This window comes from Lytechinus variegatus, chromosome 8 (assembly GCF_018143015.1).
Source record: "Lytechinus variegatus isolate NC3 chromosome 8, Lvar_3.0, whole genome shotgun sequence".
Taxonomy (NCBI): Eukaryota; Metazoa; Echinodermata; class Echinoidea; order Temnopleuroida; family Toxopneustidae; genus Lytechinus; species Lytechinus variegatus.
Genome location: NC_054747.1, coordinates 7435814 through 7462818, shown reverse-complemented (window position 1 = coordinate 7462818; position 27005 = coordinate 7435814). Strand labels below are relative to the sequence as shown.

At 35.9% G+C, this 27005-nt stretch overlaps 1 protein-coding gene across 1 annotated transcript; it reads left to right on the top strand.

Moving 5' to 3' along the window:
- Positions 1–1929: 1929 nt before the first annotated feature.
- Positions 1930–25458, top strand: LOC121420610 (interferon-induced very large GTPase 1-like). The gene is made up of 5 exons (XM_041615272.1): positions 1930–2029; positions 4114–4299; positions 15993–16190; positions 16611–19610; positions 25433–25458. The coding sequence occupies exons 1-5, from the start codon at positions 1930–1932 to the stop codon at positions 25456–25458; spliced, it is 3510 nt and encodes a 1169-aa protein (XP_041471206.1).
- The last annotated feature ends 1547 nt before the right edge of the window (positions 25459–27005 follow it).

Genomic DNA, 27005 nt, shown 5'->3' with positions numbered 1-27005 from the left:
TGATTGTAGGATTGTTTTCTATAAATATGGAGTGCATTGAGTATTGTGTATGATCAATCGTTAATATCAGTTGAACGATCAATTGCTGGACTCAGAACTAAGTACAGTGGATGTAGTGTTGAAAAGGAAGGATAAGAATACATACAATAGAGTATCGTGGATGTTTTATTTCGTACATTGCCCTGCACTGTTAAAAATGATTTAAATGCTGTTTACTATGTAAATCGCACGTAGTTGTTTAAACATTTTTAGATAAGTGTTTGAAATCTTAAACAAAGTTTAAATACAAATATTCAATCATCAATATGTTAAGCATGGTCGTTGACAATTTTAAACACTTATTTAAACTCGAAACTGCTGTGCGATTTACATAGTGAACAGCATTGTTTAAATTATTTTAACAGTGTGAATTACATTGTAAATCCTGAACCGTAATCATATCTCATTAAGCAAACATTACCATTTGGTAAAAGGGGCGTCTTCTTTCCCATTGGGGAAAAATATTGTGTATTTGAAATGATGCACGAAGATGCACAATGTACATGTATGTAAAGAACGTTCTGGCATTCATTTACATTCATGTGCTTGAGCTCAGTTGTCAGATATACAGTGCGTATCAATAAAAAGTTTATACACTTTGAAAAAGTCCTGGGAATTGAAAAATAAGCAAAATCGGGATAATGTTTTCCACATAATTATATTTTTGGGTGTGGTTCTCAACTATTATATGAAAAGTAAAAATTTAGACAGAATGTTACATTTGAGTGACTACTCCATTTTTTGTAAAGCTTGCATAAATCGGTTTGTACAGAAATGCTCATTTTTACGATGTGTCAAGGAAAAAGGGCGAAAACAAACTGACCATGCGGTGCATTTCAATTATATATCGTCTATATTGCTAGCCAATTGAAATAAAACAGATACATATCAACATTTTTTAACAACTTTGCCACCTACATTAACATTTCAACCCTCGGCAAGCTCAACCTTTACTATTTGTGCCAGCTTCATCTGAGGACATATCTGAATGTGTCAGGTATCTCCATCATTTCTTCTTCATTTCAAGTGGTTTACATTTCGTATTTCATTAATACTTGTTTCTCTACACTTTTCCCCAGCTTGACAAGGATTAACAGAAGGGAAATAATTCATATACCATAATGCTCATTGTATGGCCTCATTGGGTGATTTCAAGTTCGGTGTTGGCCTTGGTGTTGGTGTTAGTGTTGAAATTTCGATTGCTTCCCCTAGCTCCAAAACTTATTCAGAGTTTGTAAAACTGATCCAGATCACATTATTGACATCTCAGTGACTTTTCGGGACCATCCTCATTTTATGTTTGGTGTTATAATCGTGTAAAAATTGACCTAACACCAACACCAAAAGGTCAACACTGAACTTGAAATCAGCCATTGTGTGGGGATAAGGGTGCAATGGCGATCTATGAAGTGTTTCGGGCAATGAAATGGTAAAAGATATCTCCTTATCAATCGTCGTAGCTAAATTCCATGTATGATGACCATCTACTTTTATTCATATAACTATCTGAGGTCTGCGCAAATCACATTTTCACAAACTTCAAAAGCAAGTCAATCAGGCAGAATATTTTTAGATATTTAATATATCAACATTTGCTTAAAGAGATCTGTACCAATATGTTTAAATGTGGAAAAGGTTCAGAATATTACAAATATATATAAGAATGATATCTAGGTGTAGCTTTTTTTTGATATGCACTCTATATCTGGCAACATGTCAAAGAGGCAATCATTAACATTATCAAAGTCCGTTTGAATTTGCAGTTTACATAGATTTATGATAGTAAATACAGGGTATACATATCTCATAAATGATAATGTAAACATTTACATTCGTGTTCATGCACTGATGCATGTGAAATGCAGCTTTATACTGTAGATATGTCACATGATGCACCATGCCACGGAGCTGAAGATGGCGGTTCCCAAAAGAAAACTGGTTCTCTGGATATTATGTGTTGTGAACATTTGCTCCTTCATGTTCTTTGCAGGTTAGTAGTAAAGGTTTTGGACAAGCTATGATCAAAATGTCCTCTAATAGCGTTTGATTATGCTTATATTCATTGCTTTCTGATGTATGGGTAAGAAAACTCTTCTCAGTCTTGCCCGCATAGCAGAAGCGAGATAAAGGTGCCGCTTGTCGAACGGCATTAGTGTTGACAACCTCAAATCCTTACAAATACCAAGGTTAAGTTTCTAAAAAGGTCAAGACTTAGAAATTTGAGGACCCATTTTATGAAACATGCACATAAGGTTAATCAAATTTCATTGATAATTTGGCAACATAGACAAGAACTTAACCAAGATTTGGATTTTCCAAAATGATTTTGAAAGTTTTAGTCCTTATTCGATAAATCTTAGTACCTGCTATTGTATAGTATATTACTATGGTAAACCATTGTAAATTATATCCCATTTACTCTATGATTAAGATCTCTCACGAGTGTCGTAGTAGTACATGATTCCCATTTATTATTTCAAGTGAATGTTTAAATTGAGCCGATGAATCAGATTGAGTTCCCCCGTGCAGTAACATTAAGTCTCATGATAAATACAACACATTTCTGATAGCTAATGTAGAGGTGTTGTGGCTCAGTGGATAAGTCTCACGACTTTGAAACACAAGATCCGTGGTTCAAACCCTACCGCAGCACTCACACCCTTTGACAATGCGTTTATCTACATTTTCCACTATCCATCCACGTGTAATAATGGGTACCCGGTAAGAAGGAATTCCTTGAAAATTCGAGCATCCGATCAGGATAGCCGTGCTAAAGCTGGGGTAATATTATGTAGCGCTTAGAAACATTTGTATTATTAAGCATGTTAAGAGCTATGTAATTGTTGCATATCATCATTATCATTTATCAGTAAGATTATGTCATTATTTATATTACCCTGCTTTAAAAAAGATGCTTTTGAACCAATGCTTTGAAGGTGGTTTGATACGACTGCTAAAAGTAATTTCAACGCTTAAGATAGGTTCCCTATACAGTGCGTTTCAGAAAAAGGTAATCCAAATATTAAGGGCTAATATTCGAAGCACATTTAATTTTGTGACATTATTGTTCATGAATATAAAATAGAAACTCTTAAGCTTTCCATTGATACCCTGTTTGTGCCATTTGCGCTACGCATGACCGAGTTAATGCCTCAAGTAACACTTCATTCCAAAAATTACTTTGGAAAACATATTATTCTATTAAGTGCACATTTTACCCACTTTACCAAAAATTGGAAAAAGTGGTCTCTGCACCTGTTGTCTTCAACAGCGATTGATTTGGTCACGCTTGGCACAAGTGGTACAGATAGGGTATCAATGGAAAGCTGATGGGTTTCCCATCAATCAGGATGCAGGATAATTTCACAAAATTACAAATGATCCGAATATCAGCCCTCTAGATTTGCATTACCTTTTATTCTTAAACGCACTGTATTTTTTATCTCGCCTGAACGAAATTCGGCCAAGACCTAATAATACGGGTCAAAGGGTCAAATGATAAGAGGTCATGTCCATATATCCTCTTGAAGTTTTTGTTTGAATTGCTCTAATTTCTTTATTTCTATATCAATTTTGATTACACTTGGATCAAATGATCCTTGGATAATACCACATGTGTGTTTAGGATGATGGGGTCAAAGGTCATCTAAGGGTTTCTTTATTTCTGCATCAGTTGTGTTTACACATGGTACATATGATAATTGGGTAATATCTCAAATGTGCTCATGAGGATGATAAGGTCGAAGGTCATCTTTTGGTCAAAAGGTCAGCTTTTGTTTAAATTGTTATTCTTTTATTTCTTCATCACCTATGTGTGTCCATGAAGATGATAAGGTTAGAAGGTAATCTAGGGGTCAAAAGATCATATTGCATATTTCATTGATCGCTGAATCTGTTGAGACTCATGGTTTGTGAACCATCTTCTTATGATAACTGAACTGTTAATAGTATTTATAGATTTATGAAACCTTCATATCTGCTTTGTGTAATAGAATGAAATCTGACAAGACTACGAATATTAAAAAAATGCAGATCTATTATTTTTTTGTGAATAATCTTATCTCTTTAATCTAGGGATACATGGTGATGTTCCTGATGATGTTGTCTACACTGAGCTACACAAAGATGTAAGAATAGGGGACAGAGCAGTCCTGACATGTCGGTTTAGAGGTTTACCATTGGCTGTCTACTGGAAGAAAGGATATGACCCTAGACGGTCACCAAACCTTGTCTCATGGATCCCAACTGATGACGTCAACGGTAAATGTCATTTTCATAGGGTGTGTGAGATCATGGAGATGAATAAAAATTATTCCTTGATCATTAAGGACGTCGGCATTTCTGAACAAGGTCGATATATCTGCAGAGTTTCAAACTACAAGGGGAACATCATACACAACTTTACAGACATCAGTTTATATGGTGAGAATTCGACCAAAGCTGTCTTTTTATTTACCCGTCATATGGGACTTATTATGGTAACACGCTCGGTGTCCGTCCGGTAACTTTCCCTTGTAACTCGATAACTTCAGTTTAACTTAGCCTAGGCTCATATAATTTGGTGTATATGATACTAGCATGGATCTAGGAAGCCTATTCATTTTGGGGTCAAAGGTCACAGTGACACGTTTTCATCTTACCCTTCTAAAGTCTTTGTAAATGGGACAAATTCGGTTTTACTTACCCTAGGCACATATCATTCGGTGTGTAAGATACTAATGTAACATAGTTCCCAGGAATTCTATCGATATTGAGGTCAGAAGGTCAAAGGTGAAGTCACCACCTTTCACTTGTCTTTCTTGACCAATAAGCCCATTTTCCGTGTTACAGGAGGGCGTCTTATGTGCTCGCCTTAGTGACACTCATGTTTCCTGTTGATCAGAAAGATATTAGGCCTATTGTGAACATTTTCTGTCTCGCCTGCATAACATGATAGCAGAGAGTGACTATAGGCGCCGCTTTTCGACGGCGGCGGCACCAACATTGAAATCTTCACCAAGGTTAAGTTTTTGAAATGTCATAATAACTTACAAAGTATTTGAACGTAGGCCGTGAAACCTGGGCATAAGGGTAATCAATTATTACTAAACAACCTGCCTGAGTTTCTGGTCACATGACGTAAGTCAAAGGTAATTTAGGTTCAATGAACTTAGACCATGCTGGGGGATCAAAATCTTAACCAGGTTACTTTTTTGAAATGTCACAACTTCGAATGTTTATGGATCTAGGTCATGAAACATAGATTTAAGGGTAATGGTGTATCACTGAACATCCTGCTTGGGTTTCAGATCACATGACTAAGGTCAAATAGCTAAAGGAACTTTGACTAGGTTGGGATATTTGTTGAATTGCCATAAATTTGAATGTGTGGGTCTTGAAACATGGACATAAGAGCTATCAAGTATCACAAAACATCATATGCAAGTTTCAGGTCACATGATCATTGGCAAAGGTCATCTATGGTCATGAACATAGTATTTCATTATCATATAAATGGTGTTTTTGTGTAAAATTATTCCATAGTCGGTTTTCATAGTCAGCAAAATAGCAGAAAAAATAATAAAAAATATTGCTGAAGGTTTGAGAAAAATTCATCAAATAATTAAAAAGTTATTAGAATTTCAATTATTTGATTTGTGACGTCATATGCGAGCAGCATTCCTACATAGCAAATAGTAAAAAATCAATGAAATGTCATTTTCTCAGAAAATTGATAATGGTTTTCGCTGTACCTTTTGTATATCAATAGACAAATCATTTCACACCCGATCATGAATAGAAAAGAAAATTAAGTCATCAGGAACCATGCAAAATTTGAAATTCATGCATTTTATATTACATAACACATGGGGCAGCTGCTCGTTTATGACGTCACAAATGCAAAACTTTGAACTCTAATAACTTTCTTACTCTTTAACGGATTTTCCTCAAACCTTCACTAATATTTTGTCCTATTTTTTTCTACTATTTTTGCAACAAAGTTTTCTTCAGGGTGAACTTCCCCTTTAATCGCGTAATGCAGGGAAGACAGGGGCGTTTGCCTTTTAAAAATATAACTGTGGTAGCTCAATGGAGTTAGAATGATCTTGGCATCAAGCCCATGGAACAACGAGTGGAATTTATTTATTGCAAAATATCAGTGTCAGGTACAGTTATATAAAAGAGTACATCACATATAAACAAAAAAATTTATTAATTGGAGCTAACATGATATGCGCTTTATCTAATAACATTCATGGTAATTATGCCATAATTATGCAATAAAGTAGGGGGAAACCCGGTGTAGTGGTCCACCTGCATTCCCCCCAATCAGTTATATCGGGAGGAGAGACCTGCGGGTCACAGTGATTCAGTTCGCTTTTCGCCTCCCAGGCACAGGTGACGCCAAAAAACAAATAATAATAATAATAATAATTTTTAAAAGGAATGTAATATATCTCTAAAATTGTTTTGGCCATTTGAATATTTTTCGATGTGTATTTTGCATAGACATTACTTTTTCAAAGATCTTTTGGTATATAGGCCGACAGATCTATATGATTGTCTTTCTGCTGTGTTTTAACATGTTTAGATAATAAAACTCTAGCAAAATTAAAAGAAATGCTATTTTGCAAAAAACAAACAAACATAAATAGCATCAATGCTAATGATTGCACGGTGGTGATATCAATCTTTAACGAATCCCGTTTGTTTACAATTTAGCTACTCCTACAGAACCCTATCCAGTTATCGATGGATGTATCAATAATGGGTCATCAGTCAGCAATCCAGATCATTGCCGTGTTCAAACCAGCAAAACTGTTACCTTAACCTGTTCGGTGACTAATTACTTTCCCGAGATAGAACTTTTCTTTCTTCATGGAACTAAACAGATGACTACCATACATCAGAAGGAGCAAAATAATGTTGATTCAACAAAGGACATGTCGATTTCCACTGAAGCTGGTCCAAGTGAAACTTTATATACATGTGTTGCGTCAAATGTTCCCGGGTCGAAAGAACGGAAAGCTGCATCGGTCCTTGTGGAATCATATATTTCTATTCCCTCAGAAACAATACCAGTAACTCTTGAGACCATGAAAGGAAGAAATCCTGTTACCAGAGCAGTGATGATCGGTAATATGCTTGATTGATTTAATTTGATTTACATGTAGATAGGAATGGCACTAAATACTATTGACCTAAACCAACTATTTATTATCCGCTCTGAAGAAAAGGAATATGTTCGGAAATTGTGCTGAGATAAGTTTTCAAAACAACTGATATCATAATGATAATACAAAAAAAAATCATATTCTCTTGAGATGTGTCCCTGGAAGAAACCCACAGGAACACATCGAGAGAATTAGAATGATACCAATAGTAATAATAATGACAATAATAGTAATAATATTGGTATTAATAATGATGGTAATAATATATTGATTATGATGATGGTGCTAATACATGTAATAACAATTGTACTAATGATAATAATATAATAATGTTAATGATTACTAATACTAAAACGAAAAATAAGAATAATTGTAATTATAACAATAATAGTGACATTACTAATAATAATAATAAGAGGAAGTAGAAGATGAATAATTACACAAGCCCTTAGCCCCATAAGGAGAGAAAGGGCATGAGGTTGTGGAATGATCGAGGACCTTACTTTTTATAAGCTTAGCATAAACCATGTAAATGGAAACGATTTTGTACATTTTAGTTCTACAAACATGACCAACATGAATAAAATGGGTGAGAACATTACACCAGGAAAATGTTTATAACATTCAGACTTAACTGACTTTCACAATTATCACAATTATTATAGCCCATCTACTAAAATGCTTCTATTTCGGCAGTTATTCCGGTAGTTCTTCTTGGGGCAGCAGTGGTTTTCATTTGGTTGAAATGGACACATCGGAATACCCACACCGGTGAAATACAAGGTAATTTTGCTATAAATAAGAATGACCACATGAAGAAAAAAAATGAACCTACAGGCATATTTAACGCTGAAATAATTTCCGAATTGAGAACGGTAATTTACCGATACACCTGATATTTTTGGGAGTGATAGAATGTTCTTGAATGGTGTTTTACGTACCTTTTACCACTAATGTGTCTTTATTTTTTAATTTTTCAATCAGTTTATTTTCCTCTCACGTCTTTTCAATTAAACTGTATTCTCTGCTCACTTTCGTATACATGTATATTGTCTTTTTCCTCATTGACTGTATTTTCCAATTTATAATATTATGTTGTTTGTTTAGTTTTGTTTTAGCCTGTAGATAATCTAATAATAATATGTAGATAATTTTAATACTTGGCACAAATTACTTATCTTACAAAAGCTTCTTTTTCAAATTTTTTTTTTGTCTCTTTTTGTCTCGCCTGGATAGCAGAGCGAGACTGTAGGCGCCGCTTTTCCGGCGGCAGCGTCAACATCAAATCTTACACTAAGTTAAGTTTTTGACAAAAAAATTAGAAAGTGTATTCCTCTAGTTCATGAAACTTGAACATAAGGGTTAGAAGTATTACTGAACATCCTGCCCGAGTTTCAGCCAGGTCACATGACCAAGGTCAAAGGTTATTGTATAGGGTCAATGAGCTTTGGCCATGTTTTTTTTTTTTTTTGGGGGGGGGTTATTTGTTGAATTGCCATCGGAACTTTGAAAGTTTGTGGATCTCAGTCAGTTGGCAAGCCCTCATAAGGAAGCTTCTTTCATCTAAGTGATATTCATGACTGGAATGTTTTTGCATTGTTAAGCTTGGTGCGGACCAAAACACCTCTTTTTATTTGGCAATTGGTGGTCTAAATATTGACCAAATTTCATGTTTTTGGTATTTTACAAAGAAGAAAAAATATTCTTTCAGGTCAGATGGTTGGATTAAAAAAATGTAATATAGGGGAAACTTTTAATCTAAGATATGAAAAAAAAGTTGAATTACACTTAATTCTTGTTTGAGCCCAAGTTATTTTTAAATTATGATAAAGGTGAAGATCTAAGCTTTAATATGATGTAATCTTTATAAAAGAGGTATTTTAGATGGGTCAGCAGCCAGCTTTTCATAGGCCAAAATCAAGAATACTGTGCTCTGAATGGTTATAGAAACCACATGCCCATACAAATGCTGATGTTCCCCCACAATGGGCCTCTGCAAGGTCACACTCACCATGTGGTAATCTTCTCAAATTACCCGCGCCTGTTGCTTTTGAAAACACTACATTCAGCCAATCAGAACTCTAGATTTCATGCTACCCAGAAATTTCAGAAATCTTGTCTTGCATGTAGGTGGAAAAAAGCTGGATGCTGACCCATCTAAAAGGTGTCACATATCACGAGTGACATTAAAAGAAGGTTAAGAGTTTGAGCTTGTTGATGATATAAATATATTTGTGCCCAAAACACAAAATTCATAACAATTTGCAAGATAAAACAGAGGAAAAAAATTCCGTTTGAGGCATCTTTTCAGGCCTGAATTTCACTTGTTTATCAAAATATTATATTCAAAAGAAATAACCAATGTAAAAAAGTATCGTTTACTCTTTGTATGCTAAAAAATCAATTTTACTCAAGGAGAAAATGGTTAAATTCTTTGAGAAAGAAAGTCTCACAATTCACGAGAATTGCAGGGATATAAAATCAGCCACGAGAGGACTTGAATAAATCTTGCTCATTTGCTCATTAAAACAGGGGCTTGCAGACTGACTGATCTAGTTCATTAAACTTCGACATAAGAGTAATCAAGTACCACTGGACATCCCGTGCAAGTTTGAGGTCACATAATCAAGGTCAAAAGTCAATTGTGATCAAAGAACTTTGGCCATGTTGGGGGTAATTCTTGAATTGCCATCATTACTTTGAAAATTTATGGATAATGTGGACGAAATCAAGTATCACCGATCATCTTGCACAAGTCTTAGGTCATATGATCAAGGTCGAATGTCATTAAGGATCAATAATGTACTGGTATTGTATCATTATATGAATTTTTATTTTAATAATTATTTTGTAGTCTTTTTCAAAGTCAGCACTGCCGCTGTATGAGTTAAAAAATGCAGACGTGACTGTCTGAGGCGCTGCACTTGTTTTTCAATAATAAGAAAAATGTTTTTTGAATATAACATTTGGAACACATGTAAGATTTTGAATGACGAAATGACATTAGTGACACACACATAAAGAAGCATATCATATTTTCTTATCTAATCGAACAGATCATGCAGATGATAACCCTGAAAGAACTCCAATGCTTAGTGGTAAGTTTATATTGAAATATTGCAATTAAAAAAAATATATTGTAGTATAAATGGGACATTTTCTTCTTCTGAGTCTCTGAGGCGGCTAGGCATATCATCTATTACAGCATTGCATAGTGTACGAGGTTGTGCTTTGAACAAATTTTCTTTAATTTCCGATGATATTGTCATCTTTCCATTTGTCATCAAATTCGGATAAGCCAGAACCTGTTAATCTTTTCAAATTACCCACGCCTGTTGTTTTTGAAAACACTATATTCAGCCAATCAGAACTCTAGATTTCATGCTACTCAGAAATTTTAGAAATCTTGTCTTGCATGTAGGTGGAAAAAAGCTGGATGCTGACCCATCGAAAAGGTGTCACATATCACGAGTGTCATTGAAAAAAGGTTAAGAGTTTGAGCATTTTGATGATATAAATATATTTGTGCCCAAAACACAAAATTTTGAACAATCTGCAAGATAAAACAGAGGAAGAAAATTCCGTTTGAGGCATCTTTTCTGGCCTGAATTTCACTTGTTTATCAAAATATTTTATTGAAAAGAAATAACCAATGTAAAAAGGTAATGTTTACTCTTTTGTATGGTACAAAATCAATCAATTTTACTCAAGGAGAAAATGGTTAAATTCTTTGAGAAATAAAGTCTCACAATTCACGAGAATTGCAGAGATATATGATATCAGCCACGAGAGGACTCGAATAAATCTTGCTCATTTGCTCATTAACACATGGGCTTGCAGACTGACTGATCTAGTTCATTAAACTTCGACATAAGAGTAATCAAGTACCACTGAACATCCCGTGCAAGTCACATAATCAATGTCAAAAGTCAATTGTGATCAAAGAACTTTGGCCATGTTGGGGGTAATTCTTGAATTGCCATCATTACTTTGAAAATTTATGGATAATGTGGACGAAATCAAGTATCACTGATCATCTTGCACAAGTCTTAGGTCATATGATCAAGGTCGAATGTCATTAAGGATCAATAATGTACTAGTATTGTATCATTATATGAATTTTTATTTTGTTAATAATTATTTTGTAGTCTTTTTCAAAGTCAGCACTGCCGCTGTATGAGTTACAAATTGCAGACGTGACTGTCTGAGGCGCTGCACTTGTTTTTCAATAATAAGAAAAATGTTTTTTGAATATAACATTTGGAACACATGTAAGATTTTGAATGACGAAATGACATTAGTGACACACATAAAGAGGCATATCATATTTTCTTATCTAATCGAACAGATCATGCAGATGATAACCCCGAAAGAACTCCACTGCTTAGTGGTAAGTTTATATTGAAATATTGCAATAAAAAAAATATTGTAGTATAAATGGGACATTTTCTTCTTCTGAGTCTCTGAGGCGGCTAGGCATATCATCTATTACAGCATTGCATAGTGTACGAGGTTGTGCTTTGAACAAATTTTCTTTAATTTCTGATGATATTGTCATCTTACCATTTGTCATCAAATTCGGATAAGCCAGAACCTGGTAATCTCCTCAAATTACCCACGCCTGTTGTTTTTGAAAATACTATATTCAGCCAATCAGAACTCTAGATTTCATGCTACCCAGAAATTTCAGAAATCTTGTCTTGCATGTAGGTGGAAAAAATCTGGATGCTGACCCATCGAAAAGGTGTCACATATCACGAGTGTCATTGAAAAAAAGGTTAAGAGTTTGAGCTTTTTGATGATATAAATATATTTGTGCCCAAAACACAAAATTTTGAACAATCTGCAAGATAAAACAGAGGAAGAAAATTCCGTTTGAGGCATCTTTTCTGGCCTGAATTTCACTTGTTTATCAAAATATTTTATTGAAAAGAAATAACCAATGTAAAAAGGTAATGTTTACTCTTTTGTATGGTACAAAATCAATCAATTTTACTCAAGGTGAAAATGGTTAAATTCTTTGAGAAATAAAGTCTCACAATTCACGAGAATTGCAGGGATATGAAATCAGCCACGAGAGGACTTGAATAAATCTTGCTCATTTGCTCATTAAAACATGGGTTTGCAGACTGACTGATCTAGTTCATTAAACTTCGACATAAGAGTAATCAAGTACCACTGAACATCCCGTGCAAGTTTGAGGTCACATAATCAAGGTCAAAAGTCAATTGTGATCAAAGAACTTTGGCCATGTTGGGGGTAATTCTTGAATTGCCATCATTACTTTGAAAATTTATGGATAATGTGGACGAAATCAAGTATCACTGATCATCTTGCACAAGTCTTCGGTCATATGATCAAGGTCGAATGTCATTAAGGATCAATAATGTACTAGTATTGTATCATTATTTGAATTTTTATTTTGTTAATAATTATTTTGTAGTCTTTTTCAAAGTCAGCACTGCCGCTGTATGAGTTACAAAATGCAGGCGAGACTGTCTGAGGCGCTGCACTTGTTTTTCAATAATAAGAAAAATGCTTTTTGAATATAACATTTGGAACACATGTAAGATTTTGAATGACGAAATGACATTAGTGACACACACATAAAGAGGCATATCATATTTTCTTATCTAATCGAACAGATCATGCAGATGATAACCCTGAAAGAACTCCAATGCTTAGTGGTAAGTTTATATTGAAATATTGCAATTAAAAAAAGATATTGTAGTATAAATGGGACATTTTCTTCTTCTGAGTCTCTGAGGCGGCTAGGCATATCATCTATTACAGCATTGCATAGTGTACGAGGTTGTGCTTTGAACAAATTTTCTTTGATTTCCGATGATATTATCATATATCTTACCATTTGTCATCAAATTCGGATATGCCAGAACCTGACAGCTCCCAAGTCTCCTGTACCGGCTGCACTGAAACGTTGTTACATGTAGCGCTAACAGAGCACTAACAGCACCGATAGCGTGATTTTATGTTATCCACATCACTAGCTAGCGCTATTAGTCTAACATTACAAGGTCGCACACAGTGGCGTACCGTGGGTCATGGCATGGGGGGGGGCACCAGCAAAAAATTTGAGTCACTAAGTGAGCGCGCGAAGTGCGCCCAGTTGCTGGGTATACTGACCTATAAGAGACAAATTAAGGACAGTGCTATCAAACGGAAATGTCTCTCACTGGTCAAACAATGCGAGCGCGAGCGTAAAATTTTTTATATTCAGACCTACATTGTAATCAATCTTTTGTAATTATGATAGGTACTTGTCTCGCTAAATAATGCGAGCGCGAAGTGCGAGCTGAATTTTTTGTAAATATTGACCCCCAAATAGGAAGATTTTAAGGACTATATTTTAGAAATCCATTAAGATTATACACATCTCACCGTAGTAATCTAATGTGAGTGCCAATAAGCGCTTGCTTATTTTGTTAGGATTGCATCTAAACATGCACATAAAGCACTTGTAATCATGATTAACATACCCATCTCACTAATCAAATCTTGCGAGCGCGAAGCGCGAGCTGAAAATTTAGGAAACTTAGAACTGAAGAGGGGCATTTTAAGGCTTGTTTGTAGGAATCCACAAAGACCATAAATAGTTTACTAACCAAATGATGCGAGCGCGAAGCGCGAGCTGAAAATTTTTGATATTCAGATTAGAAAAAGGGACATTTTAAGGACTGATTCTAGGAATTCATATTTCACCAATCCACTACTGCGAACGTGAGCACGGACAGGAAATGTTTTATATTAAGACCTTAAAATGGGGCAATCACTATAAGTAGTCATGAAAAAGAAGCATACTATTGTACATAAAACAATAATATTAAACTCGAAGTGCGAGGAAATATATTTGGCAGTTTGGTGTATGTTGACTTGCAAACGGGAGGTTTTAGTATAGCATGATTATATTTCTCGGTAAACAGACAATGCGAGCACCAGGAACAATGAAGACATAGGCCCTGAGCAAATTATATCTCATAAAGTTATGAAAAATGTTTCTTATGTAATATAACATAACATAATTATGATATAATATAAAATTATAATGAACAATAATGTCTTCTTTCCCACTACGTTTCTCTTCCTTTTTCCCTCTTTTTCTCCTTTTCTCCGTTTTTTTTTTTTTTTTTGGGGGGGGGTCAGCCGATGGGGGGGGCACGTGCCCCCATGCCCCCCCGTAGTTACGCCACTGGTCGCACAGAAGGTAGCATTAGCGCTAATGTTTGAACTATTCACTCACAGTACCAAGGGCATGGATAGTGACAAAGTTAGTAAATATCTCTTGTGTAAAACCTGTCTCCTCTTTATATCAAGTGCTTTAAAATAGACCTAGATCGAATTAAAAGGGTACTTAAGCCCAGGGGCGGATCCAGTTTCTTCTAAAAGGGGGGCACAATAACCCGAGAAAAAAAATGACACCCCCCAAAAAGGTTTACATCTAAAATAGAAGGTATTATTGTCCAGACAAAAATTGCTTCCAAGGGGGGGTGGCACACTTCGGTAAAATGGCTGGCATGTTTACATAAAAAAATATATTTTGCTTTCGATCCGCCAGTGCTCCAGACAGCAAACAGAAAAAAGTATGAAATTAGATTAGAAGACTGTAATTTCAATAAATAAGAGAATTCTTCAGTGGAAAATAATAAAGATCAATAAATGAAGTAAACACTGTACAGTGAAAACATTGAAGACTATCCATGCCACCACGAATATATTAGAATGCAATTACGAAGCCAAGTCACATTTTCCTTTTTTCATGATTGTTGTTTTACCCTTTTTCCCCCAATAAGTATCATGTAATGATTATGTTAGTGGATGCAAAACCAATCTAAGTCAGAAATAGAAAAGGTCCCATACCTCATTCCCCTTTTCCTGATTTTACTGTGAACTGGTAAATTTGTGTTTCAACACTACATGTAGGCCTATGTAAAACTTGTCAATGGTCATGATGACTACTGAAACAGCCGTCATATCTAATTTCCACTGTTCATTCTGCTCATTCTGTTAGTGGCTGATTTGTTATTGACTTGTTAGCGCTAACAACACCTTCACTAACAGAGCTTCTGTGTGGCCGCTACTGATTAGTGCACCGGCACATTGTTTTAAGTAAAATTGTTCTATTTTCCTTCTCAATTCTACTACATCTTTTTCATTGTTATCGTTTTCAGTGCTCTTAGCCTACTCTTCATATTTCCTTCCCACAAACCAAGGCACTGGAACCATTGGAATTTGCCAGTGTGTGGTCTCTTTGACCAATCAAAGGCAGTGTTCTTGTTTTCAAGCTGCTTTATTTTCACAATCATTTCTTTAAGCACCCTCCTTTATGAACATACATTTGATTAAGAGAAAAGGTTAAGAAATCGTATTTGAATCGGTGGGTAGAGGAGAGGCTTGAAACAGCACTTGGAGAGCTGTAGACGTATGTATGAATATAGAAGAGACCACCCACCCAACTGGGGGATTCGGCAAAACGAATAGTTCACCAACAATTTTTTCCCCAAAACATCAGTACAGGTATTCTTCAAAGGTCAATGGTATACAATTTTTTTTAGGTTTCACGGCTTATGAAGCTACATTGTATATGGCACTCAAAGTCAAGAAACGTACCACGCATTCATTCCGTTGCTTATCGAAATAATTTCAGTCATTAGGTTTGGAGTATTTTCATCAAAAGGCGTACTCTTATTTCTTTAATACACTACAACAAGCATGACAAGGACAGTTTTATAAGACATTTCAATCACCGTAAAAATGATTATATATTTCTTATGTCAATTGCAGGTGTGAATAGGTGTGTCACTGCTCATTCATCCGTTAAAGTGGAGACGACCAGTGTCACTTACGAACTAGCAAAGGATACCTTTACTTCTTCAAGAAATGTGGATATCAGTGATCTGCAAAGTGTTTTCAAAACCCAAGACAAGGAAACGAACCAAGCCCAACCAGACTTGACAACCAACCTTGAAGTCGCAGAACAAGGTGAATTCTCAAATATCATAAAGAAACTAGACTTAGGCAAATACTATCCATCTAAAATTTCTCTTACGGATGCCATGTTAATTAGAAAGTTTACTGAGGACCTTAAGCTTATAGATCTTCCTTGGCAACTTATAAGCAAAGTCCTTATGATTGATTTTCATGCAAGAGACCAACTTTTGTCACATGCGAATAAATCGTTAAGAAAAGAGAAACCTGATGATGGAAGTGTCTTTGACTTAGAGGCTCTTCTCGAAATGCGAAACACGAGTGGTTCTGAAGACAGTGAAACGCATCTCAACCCTATGGATGTTCTGGTGGCAGTATTTACATGTTGCGACAACTTTCTAAAACAAACTCTTGCTCAGAAGCTTTTTATTTGTAAACTTGCAATTCCCTTTCTGTATCCTCTTGGACCAAAAGGCAAGATTGGGATGTCAGTTTGGGCACTCAGAACGATAACTGTTCAGCGGCATACAAAGCAAAATGTCATTTCTGAGACGTCAGTGACAGAAGAATATTTCCCTTTGGTGACTTTCGTCAGATTGGGCAGGGCACCACTGTCTAAGTCCAAGCTGATAAACGATATTCTCAGGGATGATGGTCATGACACCTTCTTCCACAAAGATTGCATTAACGGTACCATACCCAGAAGGATTAGTGATGGTCTTGTCGAATGTTCTTGGTTTATTACAATAGGTGAAAGGAAAGATCATCTACCAGACACAACAATGGTACTAAACTTAAGAGGCGATGCCTCATTAATGAAGAAACAGATGCAGATTTTGAAGGAAATATCCTCTGTGATATTTGTGACAGCCTCTGATCAAGATCTGGCAAAACCCCAAAACACCAACACATTTCGAGAGATTTTACAAACTAATGCTAAAATTATCCTCCTTTTGATCTGTGGAAAACACGAACAGGGTACACTGGCTTGTTTTGAGGCAATTGGAAAGGATTTTCTGAAAAATGTCAGTATCATTTTATCCAGAACCAGAAAAGGTATTGAGAAAAATGCCAGTGAGCTCAAGTCTGAGTCTAGAGAAAAGTTGACAGAAGCAATCAGTGGGTGTCCCGGTACAGTGGTAAATGATTTCGCTCAACGTGCGAGGGAATTGGGGATCATCATAGATGAGTATGACAAAGCTTGCCTTGAAGGTAAGGATCTTGCAGAAAAGATTGTCAGCAAATTGAAAGGTAAAGAAATCATTGACTGTAAACGTCTCTTACTTCCGCTGCAAGGTGCTGAATGGACTGAATACTGCAAGCTGCTAAAGATGCACCACAGAACAAGTGGGCAGGGCTCACAGTCGACATCAGCAAAAAATGTTCATGTAGTGAAACAGAAGATGGACCGTCTCCGTGAAAAACAGGTAGATATATGCAGGAACAGACTAACTCCCTTCATCAAAGACTTTATGTCAAATCTGCAAAAGAACTTAGATGTCGTTATGTATTTCTTGAAGTGGATGGACCTCTTATTAAAAGAAATATCGAAAGCCAACTTGTCAGAACTACACAGGCAGTATAACACAACATGGAGGAAATTTCAGGAGGCAAAGATGCAACAGAAGAATACAGAAGTACAGCACTTGATATCACAAGTGAATGATGCAGAGAATCGACTTGCCAGTGCATCACTTGGACTAGAAAATCTTTTCAGGGAAATAGGACAGATCTACGAAGCGGTGAAAGGAGACTGCAAAGTAGGAAAAGACACTTGGACAGATGTGGAGTATCTGCCAGAAATAGCTGCCAAACTACTGTTAAATGGTATTCCATTTGAGTTAGTAGATGGAGATACATCAGTTATTCCTATCGTATGGGTTAGCGCAGTGTTGAGTCAGCTTGGAAACATTATTGGCAAAAAGAGACTCTTCGTTCTTTCGGTCTTGGGCATCCAGAGCTCTGGGAAATCTACTCTTCTAAACACAATGTTTGGATTGCAGTTCGCCGTGAGTGCAGGCAGATGCACAAGGGGAGCAAACATGCAACTCATCCCTGTAGAGGAGAACGCTGATCTGCCATTCGATTATGTTGCTGTTGTGGATACAGAGGGGCTTCGTGCACCAGAACTAATGCAACTAAGTTACGAGCATGATAATGAACTTGCAACCCTCGTAATCGGTCTAGGTGATGTAACCATGATTAACATCAAAAGAGAAAACACAAACCAAATGAAAGACATTATGCAGATTGCAGTGCATGCCTTTTTAAGGATGGATCTTGCAAGAAAACACATCCGAGATCCCCAAACCTGCCTATTTCTTCATCAGAATACCCCAGCAGCTCGTGCAGAGGAAGTGATGATGCATGTTAAGGAAAACCTAGACAATATGACAAAAGACGCAGCCCTATGTGAGAACATTAAGTCAATTCAACTTTTCTCCCAGATTATCAACTTTGATATCCGAAAACATGTATGTTTCTTTTCTGATCTATGGTATGGCAATCCACCCATGGCCCGTGCAAATTCAGCTTACAGTGAAAACGTAGGTGCACTAAGGTCAAACATGTTGGGAGATATTGCAAAGACACAGAGAACATTTCTAACAACTGCAGGTCTTTCCTCTCGCCTTGCTAGTCTATGGAATAGGATCCTTGATGATGACTTTGTATTCAGATTCCGCAACAGTCTTGAGGTGAAAGCCTACAATTGCTTGAAATCCAAATACTACACTTTGGAATGGCAATTGCAAAACAAATTGAAATCTTGGTTACCCACCGCTGAGCGCAAGATGAAGATATGTGACACTATTGAATGCCTCGAGAAAACCCATAAGTCCTTCGTAGTCGGGCTCGACAAAGTTCTGAGAGGAAAGGCTGAGGAAATAGAGACACAGTTGATGGATTACTTCAAACGCAACAACCTACAGGGAATAGTTAAGCAGTGGCAGCAGTCTGAGCTGAAGCAATTGACCTGTGCTGTTGAGCAACAACAAAAAGAGGGCAGGACATATCTTTTGTCAATCAAGGAAGCACGCCAAGTAGAACTAGTGCAGACTCAGAAGTGGTCAAAGCATCAGACAGACATCCTGAACAAAGCAGTTGAACTGGCAGACAAACTGGAAGGCGAAGAAGCGACTGTTGAAGTTGAAAAAGCTTTTGATATCATGTGGATGTCAATGGTGCGCGACATTGCAACGACCACAGACGAGAAACTGAAGATGGATGTTGTGATTGAGGGGATTCTTCATAAACGATTTCATGCACATAGAGCTATTCTTAGGGATGAGTTGAAGCGTCATCCTCTAAAGAATCCACTTAAGGAGACTTCCTTGGAAAGCAGCATCACTGCAGATGATGAAAGGAAGGAACACATTAAGTTAAAAGGATTAACCATCATGAAACGTACAAATATCCAGGCTGTTGCCATTAACATACAATCACAGGCCAGACACAAGATAATGGAAGAGACAGGTAAAATCTTGAAAGAAATTAGCAAATATTTAGAATTTTCTTCTACCCATGACGTAAAACTCAACAGCATTTATGCCACAGAGGTCTTAAACATACTCCTGGACAAACTGTACATTTACAATCAGGATGTAAATGAGACTAATGTATGGTATTCCACAATTCACCCTGAATATGTTATTAAACTAGCAGTATATGTAAGCTGTCACTGTGTCCAGGTATTCAAATCGATGGAACTAGAGTATAACAAAAAACATGGAATGAAGGCCATGCTACAAGACTACAGGAACAACGCGTATAGTCTTTTCCAGAACACGTACTGCGAAACAAAGCAAAAAATAAAACAGAAATCATAACATGCACATTTGACGGTATTGCTACAACGAAACAGGAAAGGCTATTCCATGGGTTGATGAGATTTTCAGAGAATTCCAGATGACTATCAAGTACTACCTAATTACGAAGACAATGGACGACCCTACTACGAAAGGAAACTTCAAGGATACGAATCTTACATCAATTTTCCCAGTGAAAAGAACGTGCTTTTAGGTAGATTACCCAGTGCACAAACGAGAGGATTTTTCGAGACGAAATGTATAAAAAGTGGCATGTCCAGGTATACAGAATATCCAAGAACCATACTGATAATTACGGATAATACCCAAAATTTTCCAAAAGTGTTGAACATGCATCTGCTAAGATCGAGGGACTGAGACGCATGCAGATGGCACTGTGGATTGAAAAGCTCTGTCAGAGAGTCTCGGAAAAGATGGCCTGACCATTCAGTATCCTGACCTTTGTGAGTTCTCGATCAGTGGTGGATTTCAAACCAGACTGGTGAGGACCTTTGTAAATGAAACCAATCATTCTGTTGACTGGGATGGGAAAACTCCATCACAGCACATTCTTCACATGCAGATTTTTTGGGAGATCCCAAATCAGTGCTCATTCTGTAAGGATCCCTGTGCAGACACTACACTTGGCCATTATTGAATGTTTTGGAAAAGTCACATGTGTATTCAACACAGGCCGATGAGAATTCGTGGTATCAGCGACTACAACGACCAGCTAAGTCACGAGAGTTGCAACTATTGCGTACAGGCGAATAACAGATGATACTACCGCAGAGACTGTCAACCCTATCTAGGCCGGGGGGGGGGGCCTCGGAGCCCCCCCCCCCCTCAACTAATCGCACGATATTTTCGCCGTGCGAAATTTTTTGAGCGCGCCGCTCGCTGACTTTTTACTTTCAAGTCTTGCACAACTTTTGAGACCAATTTTGCGTCACCAGGGTATGTGGTTCCGAAATTACGCAACATTATGTAAGGGAATGTCAGACCGAAAATTGCTCAGAAACGGGATTTCGTGTACAAAATCAATGCAAATTGTGTTTTCAACCAAAATTCATAGATGTTTGATTATTTTTAGTTTTGCTAGTCTAAATGTATTCATTTTATGCTTTTTATGATCACAGAAGAGTCCCCAACAAATTTCATTGAAAAAACAATGAAAAACAAAAGGTCAAAAAACAAAGAAATACATAAGAAATTGCAAAAAACAATATAATACATAAGAAAATGATTTGATATCACGTTTTTTTTCATGTACACTTGCTAAGGACACCAAAAGAGTTTCTATATTTTCGGCGTGATCGCGCGGTCGACGGCCGAGATCTTGGGGGGGGGGGGGCCTGGGAGGCCCCCCCCCGGCCATAGGAACTCCCAAAATACCCCGGCCTAGATAGGGTTAATTCAACTGCCGAGATTCTGTAAATTGTACAACTACAAAAAAAATTGGTCAACCACAGGTATATAGAATACAAGACTTGCCTGCCAGATTGGGATATAGCTCTTGATTCTTACAACAGTGTGTCCACATATGAGATGTAGTTTATGGAGACCAGCTAAAGTATATTTACAATGTTCAATTACCTGAAATACCTGGGTCATGGAAATTAAATGCAAATTCGGAAGCTCTGACTTGTGCAAAAACATTCATTAGAAATCCCCATTGTCATGGTGGTGCGGTACAATGACCAATTCAATGAATGCAGCGGTCAGTGGCACGTTGTATACAGTGAACGTGATATTCTCTTCAGGTTAAAAGATTTTTAAGCATTGTTAAATTTTCTCTGAAAGGCTTTAGCTATGGTTGTACATTCGTAGAATATGGCCAGTGTTGCAGACCAAAGCCCTTCTCTTTTACTTCTATGTTGCCATATTCCTGAAAGATCAATTGGTATTTTCATGTATGCATTATCTCTTGCCATGACAATTCTACCAGCTGTCGAATTCCACATATTATGCATGTATATCCACATTGTCTACATCCGACCTGACCTGGCCTTGCCTTCTAATTCACTTTCCATCTTCATTTAGTCTACACTATCTTTTCGTCTTTTCCAATGGCTGTATTTAAAGTTTTCACTTCTTCAGGTGATTTAGCAGACCTTCATCTTCAGGAACTCAGGCTTTCTCCCAAATCCATGCGTTCGTTTTCTTCTCTTCCCACCTTTCCTTGGGCGTATTGCGCCAGACTCATAAGCTCTTGAATACCATGCTATCCGTGAAGAACTTGTAATCATCTATTGTGTGTCGACAGAGAAACAGTGATCTCTTCACATAACATAATACTTAGGATATATAGTCAACTACAGAACTGATAAGGTAATGGCATTTCATGTTGAAGAAAATATTCAAGAATATATGGTTCCAAGTCGACACATCATGCATTGTATTTTCAGAGAAGTAATTATCAACCATCAGATCATTCCTAAAACGGAAAATCTTAGTGGTGACCAACTGCGGGATTTACTAAAAATATGCACTCACTAACCAAAACGAAAGCTGAAGAGCTACTAGAATGATTGACATTGTGTAATACTGGCATTACTACTGCTATCATGGTTGTCGCAACTATGAAGGTGGAATAACTTACAATTCATCAGTCTTTCTACAATCCAAGTGCCATCGAAGAGGAGACGAATTCTGAAAAAAAATGCAAATTAGTCATTATTTTGGAACATAAAATCAACTTTGAATTGTTAGCCTTATTGTCAGAAAAGTAAAATGAATAGGCAGATGAAGTGTGTGGAAAATCGTGACATAGCAACAGTATAATATGGGAGAATCAAATCAATTTATTGAAACACAACACTGCATTTCATTTTCGGATTAAAACCAATACATAGAAAAATACACAGACGAGTAAACATGATAAATATGCTAGCAAATGAATTAAACATTACAAACATAAAGATGATGTACTGTATCAAAATAATAATATATCAATGTTATCAACTTGTTGGAAGTCTATAGGATTGTAAAATAATAGTGACCTCAGTCAGAGCGTAGCTGGAAATTGCAGATACCATTGACTCTGAAAGCTATGGAATCTTCTGTCCATGTGACCGATGACTAAGTAATTTGCCGACGTTGGTTCTAACGTGAGAGTGGAAAAAGAACGATTCGCGATGCACAGAATCGGCGACAGCTGTTGCAAGGGAAGGAGTCCAATGAGGTGTTCCGTTTTCTTCTCTCCTTTTCACTGGATGTCAGTTATTCCGGTTAGATCATGTCCTTTATCCTTTATGTCTTGTGTACATTGGCGCCTCAAGACAACTTTGTCGTGGTATGTTGGCCCCAGGAGTATGATTTTGCTTAATATTAAGGCGGCCTTCACCCTACAAGCTCTGCTTTTTAGTTGGTCTCCTTCTCTTTCGACTTCATAGTATTATTGTATTATAGAAATTATTTAAATGTTATATTTTGTAAATATGTATATTGAACTACCATTGTATATGTAAAAAGAATTAAAGAGAAAATAAATCAATTGAATTGAATTGAATATTCTTATTATAAGAATATTCAATTCAATTCAATTGATTATTATACGTATTTTGTTTATGAGTTTCAGTTGCATTGGTTAATCTGTGTACATAAAGTCTTTTTACCATGTGGAAGGCTCCGTGTAATTTGAACTGTGTCAGAATAACCTCCACCACTTTATCAATTGTTATAAATAGACCAAGAATAATTACCTAGGCTACAGATGTATTTCCATATCCATTTATTTCCATATCCATATCCATTTATCCATATCCATTTCCATATCCATTTCCATATCCATATCCATTTATGCTCTATATTATACTGTGTTTTTTTTTACGAAGTAAGAATGCCCTTCTGTAAAATTGTATTTGATTTATATTGTTTTATATTACTTTGTATTATGTTTTGAATGGAAATGAAATAAAAAGAATTGATTGATTGATTGAATTGAATTTAACATATCATTCACTCCTAATGGGCATGATTATTCCACATCAAAGTAATATTCAAGCTCTTCGTTCCCGCAAGGTTCCAAACAAACGAACGTAGAATGCACGACAGTGTTGCTATAAGGAAAGTCCATTTCGCTTAGATTTCATTTCTCTTCCAAATACGTTTTTTTGAATGACCTTCTAAAGCAGGTTCGGTTGTAATCGATCATCTCTTCAAGTCATGCGGAAGTCCCTACGGACGGTACTTTTAGAGGCTGAATGTATAGATTTTGTAAATCCTAAATGTATTTTGATATCGGTATGTTTTTAAGTATAATATTTTGCTATAATACATTATATTGTGTTATTTTCATATTTATACATGTATGTTCCTTGTGTGAAGTGAAGAGATATTTGACGTCTTTAATAATAAGAGCTGTATGTATGTAGGCCTAAATTCCGATAACGCATTCTACTGTATTGTATTCATATTATTATATTAAAAAGAAAACAATCAATGCGTGAAAATCAGTATAACGAAAAAACGGAAATGGTAAAACTAGTGTACAGTGGATGTATTATGCTGTGAATGACATTTATATCGGGCTACCATACTGTATGATTCTTCCTACGAATATGTTTGAATGGTATGATGACTGTCATGACAAACCCTCGAGGGTCTCATACAGCATCCAATATCCATTTTCTTTTTATTTCATCTCTATAATTTTAATATTGTCGATATAATTATTTTCTACATTGAATTTAGTAAAATCATATGAGTCGTATTGGCATACATTGTTTTAAATTGATATTGCACAAAGTGAAAAAAAAATAATAAAGCCAGCCCAGATCAATAAAAGCAGATAAGCGAGAGTCTAGAACGATAATTTCCGATCGAACAGCACAGTCCAAACGATAGTGTACAACTCTACTATCATGACTATCCAATATATGTAAATATTTGTTTGTTAACGTGGGTCCAGCAAAATCTGTATTCGCGATAAATATTTTTTATAATCATACTCATCGGCTCTTATCTCTAAATTCTATATACGCATACATTTTTCGTAAATTATGTACCGTTTTGTATTAGTGGCAATTTATGCCCTCTTTGTTGACTTCGTTAGCAACTAAGCATGCACATTTTTTTAGCTTTTCTCTATAGTTTTTTTTCCTGCTTTTCATGGGCATATTCATTTTAAATAGATATTCAGATGATTGTGGTTTGTTCATTTTTAATGTTTCCAACAATTTCCTTTACACAAATCTAATTAAATTTGTATATTTGTATATTCTGTGATCATCATTGCCTTATCGCACTAACCATGTTCTTTCATTGAGTCTCATACGTGACATTATGTAGTATTTAAAAAGGCTTATTCCAAAATATAATAATTGATAATCATCCTACCCATGAATTTCCGACAAATTTAGTTAAACGCTATGGCCCGTATTCTGAAGTCAGGTTTAACTTAGACCATGGTCTAACTCTGTGCTAAAATTATGGGAAGTCAAAAGTGTCAAAAATTTTATTAAGTTGTATGTTTCTAATTTTTCACAGTGCTCTTCCTGATTCATCGATGGTGAAGACAATCATCTATTTATACTTCCTAGACAATTATGAATGATTTGAGAGTCGAATGAGCTGATTATGATATCTTTACTATTAGTAATTTATGTAGCAATCGGCTTTCCATACTTAAACCACAACCTTAAACTTGAGTTTAAGTTAAACCCGACTTCAGAATACGGGCCTCTGAATAGTATGCATTTTATCATTTCTTAGACCATAATGGAAACCATAATGATTTTTGTTAACATGTTTATGCATTCGTTTTTCTATCATTGAGAGATACTGCCTTCTCATTATACTATATCAAATTACACTTTACATTTTGTATATATCAAGTTGTGCAAATCAGTCTCGTTAAGAAAACAAATATTCTCATCGGTGTATAGATCTCCTATACATTGAAAATTAATCAAACTCCTTGTATGAATATGTCAGTCGGTAGCAATAATCGTGATTGCAGAAAAGTCTGACTCAAGTGTATTGACGTGTACTAAATCTATGTTAGCAAGATTATGTATATATTTCATGAATTTCTTGTGCTGTCTCTGTGTTATTTACTCCACTGTAAATGTTTGTCTTGCCATTGTACGCGTGTGATATGATTTGACTACATGCATCAGAGGATTACATTCATTTTGAGCTTTAATTGTAGTTTCAGTGGACCGTTTCATGAAAGTTGTCAGCACTGACAAGTTACCTTAGCAACAGTCAGAGGTCAGAGCTTCTCGGCTAATCAGAAGCAAGGATTTCACTGAAATGGTCAGCACTTACAATTTAGTCAGTGCTGGCAACTTTTATAGAACACCCCCCCCCCTGATTTCATCGTAATAATTGATTGTTTTTTGCTACCTTTGTATATATTTTATGATCTTATGACTGAAATTAAAAAAAGTGAACTGGAATGTGTGATATAAGAATGCATATTCATCTGATCTAATTCGGTATGGATCACTTATTAAATCCCATATATCTGTCGAAGCTGTTCTTCATGTACTTAATGATGAAATTTATTCAAATAGAAGCAGTGTCCTTGAACATCAAGGAATACAAATATTTTTTTTTCAGTGTGCCATATGTTCGCACGACATTTTAGTAGAAATATGTGTTTTCTGGAGCAATTCAAAGATACAAATTACCCGAACTCCTTCGGTTTGTAAAACACGATGAAGACATATATTAACGGGAAGTAATAAAAGGGCAAATGCATGTATACTTGAGATATAATGATAATGTTAATGATAATAATAATAATTATTATTATAATTATAATGATGATGATAATTACGATAACATTCAGCTAATAAATAGCGTTTGATACATTGGGACGATGTCTCTAACCACTTTATAGACATATTATTAGAATAAGGGATAAAGAGTGACAGTAGTACATGTATATTAATCTACTCTTTCATTTTGTTTCACATGTATTTCATCTCTTTTCATTTATTCATATGCATGTAAATTATTTGCCAATATTTGCATCATAATTTGTTAATATTCCTATTTCAACGTTCACATATGTATAGTTTTTGTGCATTTTTTAACACGCATATGCGTATTT